Source organism: Populus nigra, chromosome 9 (genome assembly GCF_951802175.1).
Source record: "Populus nigra chromosome 9, ddPopNigr1.1, whole genome shotgun sequence".
Classification (NCBI taxonomy): Eukaryota; Viridiplantae; Streptophyta; class Magnoliopsida; order Malpighiales; family Salicaceae; genus Populus; species Populus nigra.
This window is the reverse complement of record NC_084860.1, coordinates 17,076,847-17,086,299: the sequence shown is the minus strand read 5'-3', so window position 1 is coordinate 17,086,299 and position 9,453 is coordinate 17,076,847. Positions and strand designations below refer to the sequence as shown.

General features: G+C 31.6%; 1 protein-coding gene across 1 annotated transcript; it reads right to left on the bottom strand.

The window, feature by feature from the left end:
* Positions 1-377: 377 nt before the first annotated feature.
* Positions 378-4,264, bottom strand: LOC133702987 (uncharacterized). Its single transcript, XM_062127361.1, has 6 exons — positions 4,077-4,264; positions 3,133-3,285; positions 2,665-2,758; positions 2,451-2,533; positions 1,735-1,888; positions 378-712 (listed from the first exon to the last, which is right to left on the bottom strand). The coding sequence occupies exons 1-6, from the start codon at positions 4,227-4,229 to the stop codon at positions 477-479; spliced, it is 873 nt and encodes a 290-aa protein (XP_061983345.1). The 5' UTR covers positions 4,230-4,264; the 3' UTR covers positions 378-476.
* Between the last annotated feature and the right edge of the window lie 5,189 nt (positions 4,265-9,453).

Here is a 9,453-nt window from a genome sequence, read left to right as displayed (position 1 = left end):
TTGTTATGTGCTGAACTTCAAATTTTGACATATTGCAAGGCATGCATTGCAGTGTTGTGCTATAATATAACTAGATCAAACCAAAAAACAATTCTTGTAGTTCCATTCTACTCTTCAGATCCAGCTATCTGCCATAGCCCTAAAGACCAAGCCCAATGACAGCCACAATTATCCATTTATTACTGACATCAAAAGAAATGCTGGCATTTGCAGACCAGCCCACAATTCAATAGCTTCGAAACCCACAATGATGTTTGGAAAAATTAAGTTACAAATAAGAAACCAATAAATTATTCTCATACTTTGCTGCTTGGGGTAGCATGTTGTTCGTGATGAGGATTTGCATGCTTTGCATCAGGTGAACAGATGGAAAAGGATGGATCACTCAGTCAAATCAATTTATGATCAACGAAGTAAGGACATATACGAGTTGCGTGGTAACAAAAATAGTGACTTCAATTCAGTACAATAGCCAATTACCAAGGAATTTCCTGGCCATCCCAGGCAAAAAACTTGCCATTATCATGGCTCTTTGCATTATTAATGATGCTTAAGAGCTGCTGCACTGAAAACTCTTTCGTGAAAAGCTTGCCATCGGGGACATTTCTCTGAAATGGCTTAGAGAGATCTGTGTCTACCGTGCCTGGGTGCAAAAGGATGCATATTATTGGATCCCTTTTTCGCGCAAACTCCACCGACACAGTTTTTGTCACTGCTACCATCAGCCAACAGAAGTATTACCACAAGAGAGATTCAAATAATGATGGCTTTAATGTGTATGTTCTAGCATGGCTAAAAGAGACTAATTACCACCCAAAACAGATTTATGCATGCATGCATGCATACCAAGATACCATGCTTCCACGCCCTAGTAGTATTCATTCACTTCATGTGAATATGCATATTCTTAAAGGACTGCTGATCAAAGTCATTCTAAGACATTAATTAACCGAATTATATTAGTCAGAGGAAAGTGAAGACTGGAAAGTGTACTGATTTTTTTTTCTTTTCATGATTTTTAAGGTGGAATGGACAAGATGAAGGAGGTGACATCCAGCAAGGTTTCACAGTATTTGAAACAAGAGCATAGAAATCATGAACCAGGTGACATCCAGCAAAGTTTAACAAAAGTAAATGCCATGCAGGGAATCTTTTAGAATATTTTTCGAAGACCATGGAAATTTTCTTCACAAAGTAATTATTTCTTCACTAGTATTTCCTGCCTCGAAAAGACTTGGCTGGAAAACTTCTGGATATGCCTGTGTTTCAGGACACCAAGCATGTCCTTTGCATATGTCATCTGTAGCCTGTGCATTGGATGGTCCAAACAAAGAAAAGAGGCATACCTACATGCATGAATAGTCTCAAATCTTAGGCAACGGTGCCCTTGACAGATTCCATGCCAAGTTGCACTCAAAAAAGTGTTGAAAGTTGACGTATAATATATTCCTTGCAGAGATGGAAAATAAACATAAGCCAACATAGATGTCTTCACTAAAGTAACCATGATTCTTCTTGTCATATCTAATTGCGGTCCTAGAAAATAAGACAGGTAGGAGCTGAAGCCAAGTTACCACATTCACATAAAATATGCTCAGGATCTGAAAGGACTAACCATGCAGTAATGCAACATTTCATTGCTTGTGGAAATGATTAAGGAACAGTTAAAGATGATAAATTGAAGCCATAAATCAAGAAACGCATGCCAAGGGAACTTTGTGGAAGAAATCATACACTGATTCAGAGCAGCCTTTGAAGATCGATATGAATGCCAACCACCTAGATGATTATCTCCAATTGATCCAACTCTGGCACTTAAATTGGCCACCACTGCAACATCTCTTTCAGTTCCAAAGCCTCCTCCAGCCTTCAGAAGAGGCCACATGTGCTGCAAATGGCAAACAACAATATTTAGCTCCATGTGAATCATTACCCCCTTAGAAGAAACAAAAGGGCAATAGAGAAACCCCTAGTGCAACAACTTTATCATTGCCTGAAAATACTATTATCAAATTCGAATGCATCTCTTCAAGGTTAACACTGTTAAGGAGTTTCTGTGCCTGCAATTATTATTCTTTCAATACTAATAACAATTACTAGTAGTTATAAACAGCACTATAAAATCAGATGCCTGTGTTTGTTTTCCTTTTCTGTGCTCGATTCATGCATTCATCCAAGGACCAATTTAAAATGAAGACTTCTTTTCTCTCATGAAAGAAAGGTTAAAAGTGATTCTTCCTGCATTTGGCTTTATATATTGAAAGAAAAAATCTATTGAAAGCATGACTGGCTTTAGTACTTCAGTACATTTGATAATTCAGCATTCATAAATATAGCTGATCTTAACCGAAAAACAGCTACGCCAAAATGAATGCAGAACTAGGTTCTTCCGAAAACATTTCACACAATATGAATTATCAGTCATTAACTAAAAACAGCATTCCCCGTACCTTGATCGCTAGAATAGGACCCACAGCATTGACCTCATAAGCCAGCATTAAGGATGACCTCTCTACTTTGCTCAATGTTGTTTCTGCACTGGAAACAAAAGAAATCAATTCTTTTGCCTACCTAAGTACAGTGGCTAAAGAAGACTAGCTTCCTGTTTGCTACAATATAATACAATGCTGATGTGAAAGTCTACTGCTCAACTTCTATTCCTACCTGGTTGCAACACATTTGGTATTGAGAGGATTCCTGATGCATTAATCAGAAGGTTCAGAGAGCCATATTTCTCCCTTATGAACTTTGCAGATGCCTGAAATATGGCATCATATCAGGAAATTCGAAGAACAAAAAATATAACAGCACTTTCCTTCAGCATGTTGGCTGTTGGCAGTTGGCAGTTGGCAGTTAATCAGGGTACACAAGTGTTAATGCACCAGATCATTGCTGTGAAAATGCTAAAGGAAATTCAGAAAAATTTCTGATCTCACAAGAGTCATTCCAACATCAAGCATTTTCATAAGTTTAAAATAATGATATGGTCATCCCAAAGAATTTCATAAGGCAGGAAGCAGAAAAAACTGAGACAACTGAGTTCAAACGATGACTCAAAAGAAAAGGCAGAGGTAAACTTTTCTTCTGGCCTGGACAAAGGCAGGAGATATCGACCAAAAAATGAGCACCAACCTCTATAGTACTTTCAATGGTCAGGTCTAATGGCATAATGTTAAGGCGCTCAGCAAACTTATTTTTCAAATCAACAAGTCCTGTTGCCCCATTAGGATTTCGGCAAGTAGCAATAACATGCCCTTTGTCATTTTTTTCCAGAAGCTGTTTAACCTGCAGCAGGCAGTAAACAATTCAAGTTTTGCACACAGAATTAATACATGGTGATGAAAATTACAGTATGAGTTTTTGTCATTTAATTGCCCCAAAAATCAGTTGGCATCAAGAATAGTACTAAATCAACTTATTACATAGTAACTTCTACCTCGGAAGAAAAATGAGAATAATTATATTCTTAAATAAAGTCTACTACTCATATCCAACGGGATTGTAATAAGAAAACTGGCATAACAACCACACGATAAGCTAATCGGATTGGTCCAACGGGTTTTCAACAAAACAATGACACTAACTAAAGCTGAAAAGGCAATGAAAACTGACATGGAAAATGATTTGGCATTGTTATATTACTCCAAGGATGAATTAATCCACAAAATTTCTCTGCCATAAACAAAAACCAAAAACAGGAAAGCCCTTTTATTGATTATCAAGGAAATGGTCCGCATTTCCAACGCCAGATGGAAAATTGAAAAAAAAATAAAAACAAACTAGCAGCTCTCTAGCAATTCATCAAGAGTATGACAAAACAACAGAGAGAAACATTAGCAACCAATGTGATAGATATCAATCAATAGACTTAATTATGCATGCAGTTAATTTGATTACGCTAATCAAGAAATCTAAGCTCAATTATCAAGAACCAAATGCCAACCATTTAACTTAAACATTATTCTCCAGATCTTTCTTTACAAAAAAACACCAACCCATTTTTAGCAGATGCAAGAAACAATTGAAGCAATCAAAAGACAGGAACTTTGCATAAAACAACTAAAGTAAAAGCTTACAAATTCAAGGCCAATTCCTCTAGAAGCTCCTTGAACCATGGAGACCCCACCTTCCCATTTGAGACCAGAAGATGCAAAACAAGCCCTTCTTATTGATCTGAAAGCCAATGGTGTGGCCATGAATGCATGGGACTTTGGAAGCCAAAGCTTCATTCTTCTCTCTTTTTTTAACTGTTTAGAACTGGAAACAGACATCTAAATAGTTCATGCTAGATACTTAGACAATTTAGTCCCTAACTTATATTTTTATCCTTAATTGAGCACTAAAATCAAAATATATTATCAATTGAGTCCTTATATCAATATCCTCTTGCACATTTTATGCTATAAAACATTTAGGTATTTTAAAGAAATTCTGGTGAAATTATTATTAGAAATTGATGGAAGGGCCCAATTGAGAAATCCTAAGACATCTGTTACCTAATTGATGAAATATTTTGTATTGGGACCCAATTTAGAGTTGTATGATACATTAGGAACTAATTTGAAGTTTGTGAATATTAATTATTATGTTAGTTAATAGCCTCCTTTCCCGGTGGAAAATATCTTTAAGGCACAAAATGAAAAGATTGCAGTTTCATAGCCCAGTAGAAATATGGCCCAATATTATTTCATCTACTATGGGCTTTTATAGACCCAAGTAATTTTCAAATAAAAAAAAATTATTTGCTTTAGATTACTTGAATTTAACTGAAAATAAATTAATTTTGATGTGTAAATGTTGATGGCTTTACGAGCCATCCTCAGAATTGGTCAATTTATAACTTGAATTAATTCATGTGTGTGTCTATATATATATATCTTAATTTAATTAAAAACTTGGATTGATTTAAGAAAAACTTTATCGAAACTTGACTCTCAATTTATTTATTTAAATAAAAATATTTTAAAAATAAAATTTGAAGTCAATCAAGGATGACCCTTCGTGATTTAAACTTTACCCTGTAATAACTCGGTTGAATTTTATAAATACAATGGAGTAAAAGGAAAATACAAAGAAAACTTAAAGATAAGGAGCAGCAATAAATAAAAATCATCTTGGTCGGTCCATTTGGATTATTACAGATGGAGCTCCATGAAGACATCAACATATATCAATACATAGGACAGCTTGAAAGGGATTCAAGAATTATTATTTTTCTGTATCAAATATCTATTTTTTTAATTCCCCGACTGAGATCATGATAGGGATACTTAATAATCTATAATGGTACAAAGATTCTATTATTTCTTAGTCATGACAATTGGAAATTTGTTTGTTCCAAATTTAATTTAATAATTACTTAATTTTTTAAGAATAATATATTATCAAACAACAACTCACCCCTAGTTTTATGATTAAAAAAATTTAAAACAATGATATTTTAAAAAAATCAAACTAATTTTTAATAAGGCTTCTCGTAATAATCAAGTTATGGATAAATCATGTCCTAAATCATTCAATCAGACCGAACCGAGTTTAATAATACTTGTATTATTTTTGATAAAAAGACAACATGTGAATTGGAATGGAACATATATTAGTATAGGAAATCTTGCTGATGACATGATGATAGTTAGAGGTGAATAAAAAAACCGAAAAATCAATTAAACCGAGAAAATTAAAAAAAAAATAACCGAAAAAACCGAACCGTTAAAAAACCGATTAAATTTTTGAAAAAACCGGCCGGTTTGGTTCGGTTTGATTTCTGTTTTATAAGCAAAAAACCGAAAAAAACCAAGCCAAAACCGGAAAAAACCAAGCTGAAATCGAGAAAACCGAGCCAAACCGGTTTGAGCTAGTTTTTGTCCTAAAAAACCAAACCGAACCGAACCGAAACCGGTCGGTTTGAACCGGTTTCGGGTTTTTTAAAAAAAAATTAGTTTGGTTATTTGTTTTTGATAAAAACCAAACCGAACCGAAAATATCAACTCTGCATTGTAATTATGATTAACATTTTGATAAAAAAAAAGGTAGAAAAACATCAAATGATGGTTCGTGCATAAGAAGCGTAAAGGCATGCTAAGAGATTTACAACCAAACGCTTCAAAAGAACAAATAATGGTCATGAATCTTTTAGTGTATGCAATCAATTAACTCCATTTCCTCCTTCCTTTTCAAAAATCATTAGCACAGTAGTCCCCATATGCCCAATTGCACCTAATTTTCCTTCCTTTGCATTATGGCTATCACCCCCATCCCAATCACAGAGTGAAAAGGAATCATTCCATGGAACTTTTGACTAGTTTTTTTTCTTAAAATATATATATTTAGATGCATTTTTTAATTATTATCATCTCATCACCAATCACCAGCTTCCAAGTTAATTTTCCATGATATTTATAAATTTGTTTTGTCAATATCCTTCTGATAATACTAAGAGTATTATCATTGAAGCTCCAGCTTATCTCCGATGCATAATTTTTTTATTTTTTTTCTCTTCTCTCATCCCTTGTTTTTTATTTTTTTATTTTTCCATGACATATACATATATATATATATATATATATATATATATATATTTGCCAAGCAAAAACAATTTGAGATTACTGTGCTAGTTTAAAATCTATTTTATTTCACTGTGTTAGGGTATGAAAGAAATCAACTTTGTACTGTTATTTTCTCCATTGAGTGACTTGATTTCAAAGGATATCAAAACTACATTAAAGGTGATGGATTTGACAGAACTTAGTGTCACTGTTTGGCGTTTGGTGATCGATCGGGTAAAAGTTGCTTCCATGATTGATTAATACAGCTACAGGCCTCAAGTTTCCAATGCTGCAACAATGCCTCCTCTGGACAGGTGTTTACTGGAGGAACAGCCATTTCTATGTGTTGGCAAGTTTTTCTCCTTTTTTAACCATTATTATTATTATTATTATTATTATTATTATTATTATATAAGCTAATTTATATCAATTTATTTTCACTTCATATAAAATCCAGACCACCGGTTGAATCAGAAGAATTTATTTTGACCCGGAACTTAAACGAGTCTAGATTTAAAAAATAAATCAAGTTTACGCGTGGTCTATAAATGAATCAAGTTTTGAGACTATTATCATATTTTAATTGAATTCATGGTAAAGTACCTCTATTAATGAAACACTAATTAACCAGAAATTAACAGAAAGATTATGCGTGGCTTTATTACATGATACCTTAATAAACGAAAAAGAAATTAAATTACATAATCATCATTAAGAGAATACTCATTAGTTTATTTGTACCATACTTGAAGGTTTCTAAGCTAATTAATCATTCCTCCTTTAGTCATATATTCATAATTTGAATCAATATATATATATATATATATATATATATATATATATATATATATATATATGTGTGTGTGTGTGTGTGTGTGTGTGTGTGTGTTCACAACATTTTCAAAATATTTGACGTAGAAGATTGATTTTTGTTTTGAAATGTATTAAATAATATATATTTTTATTTTTAAAAATATTTATTTTATATTAACATATCAAAATAATTTAAAACTATAAAAAAATCAATCTATAACAAAACAAAAAATCACAAAACTCCAATTCAATCGAAAGCTCCAAGCACCCTCTTGGCCATCGCCTGATACTAGATGGAGTAAAGCAGCAAGGCTACAGGGATTTGAGAGCCGAAAGTTTTGTCATCTCATGAACTTCATTATTTCAAACTTAACTTAATGAGGATTGTAGCTAGCTAGGGTTCATGTTCATGAAAGCCCCAAAACATGCACTAGACCCTCCTGGGGCACCAGTACTGCACCAGCTGGTAGCTTCGTTGATTGGTGCTCGAAGTGACTAAAATGATGAAGAAAAGAAAGAACAAAGCATAATCTCCTGAAACAAGGGGGTTAGAACACATGTACAAGTTATTTAATTAATTAATGAAATTTAAAAAATAACTAAAATGTTAGAGAAAATAAAAAATAACTGAGTATAAACTACAAAAATTTAACTATAAGGAGTATAATTTAACTGATCAGGTTCTAGATTTGTTCTTTATAGATTATTAGTTCGAGTCCCACAAACTTTAGGACCACTAAAAACTTACATGGTCGTTAATTTTAGAGTCTGTGAGATTAATTAATATATGCACAAATCAGTTCGAATAACAATGTTAATAAAAAATAAATCGAGCTTATATCAAATTATTTCACCACACAAGGAATAAATATGAAGAAAACTTATTTAGTAATAAAGATAGAGATAAAAACATTAAATAAATCTATATTTAAAATATTTTATAATACATTTATGCACTTTGTACTCATTATTTTTGTTGAGATATTTATTAAGCGCTATCTAAAAATGGAATATATAAAGTAAAATGTTTAAGAATTCTTTATTTTTATCGTACAAAGAGAATTATAAAATTAATCTCGATGTATAAAAACTATTTCGAAAATAATATGTTATAGAAAAACAAAAAGGAAAAGCATAAATATATTAATTGTATATAATACAAAAAGTCTATACGTCCATGTGGCTGGCAATTCACATGCAAAAGATTCAACGCCAACCGGCCCCCATTTGGCCGGTTATATCAGTATTGCAGTGTTTTTTTTTTAATTTCCGTGCTTGCTTGAAAATTTTATTTTATTTTATATTTTTAAATTATTTTGATATTTTAATATAAAATAAAAAAAAAATATTTTTAAAATTAATTTTAGTAAAGTCCCAAACACTGCATTGACAAAATTGATTTTTGATGCAAATAGTGTTTCTTTTCTTTTAAAAAAAATATTTATTTGTTTTTGTTAAAATTTAATTTTTTTATATATATTTTGAATTGTTTAATATACTGATTTTAAAAATAATTTTTTAAAAATAAATAAAATATTATTTTAATATATTTTAATATAAAAAACACTTTAAAAAAATAACTAAATTATATTCCCCACCAATAAAGACTACTGTGGATGGATAAGAAAAGAAACAAAAAGCTGAGGAGCCCAAAGCATGAATGATATATCTCTGATCTTGCAAGCACACATCCCAAGCGATCAAGACTGAAAAGAAAGTTGAGCTTTTCTGAAAAAATTTAGTGCTTTTTTCGCAAATTGCACGGCAACAAAAACCTACTTTTATTATGATTTAGTTTTTGTGGTTACACGACAACGAACCTTTACTGCATATTTAAGAACATAAATAGAGATAAATATTTAAAAAATATATATATTTTTTAAAAAATATTTTTTAAAGATTCAAAAGATACCTGAGGCTCACAAAAAAAATCAAAAGTTTTTGAAAATACCGTTGAATTGTAATGTCAAACACCATCTTAATCAAGTATAATATGTTTTTTGTTTTTTGTAATTGAAATTGAAATTGTGTTTATACATGTTTGACATAAAAAATATTAATTAATATTTTTTAATGTTTTTTAATGATTTTAATA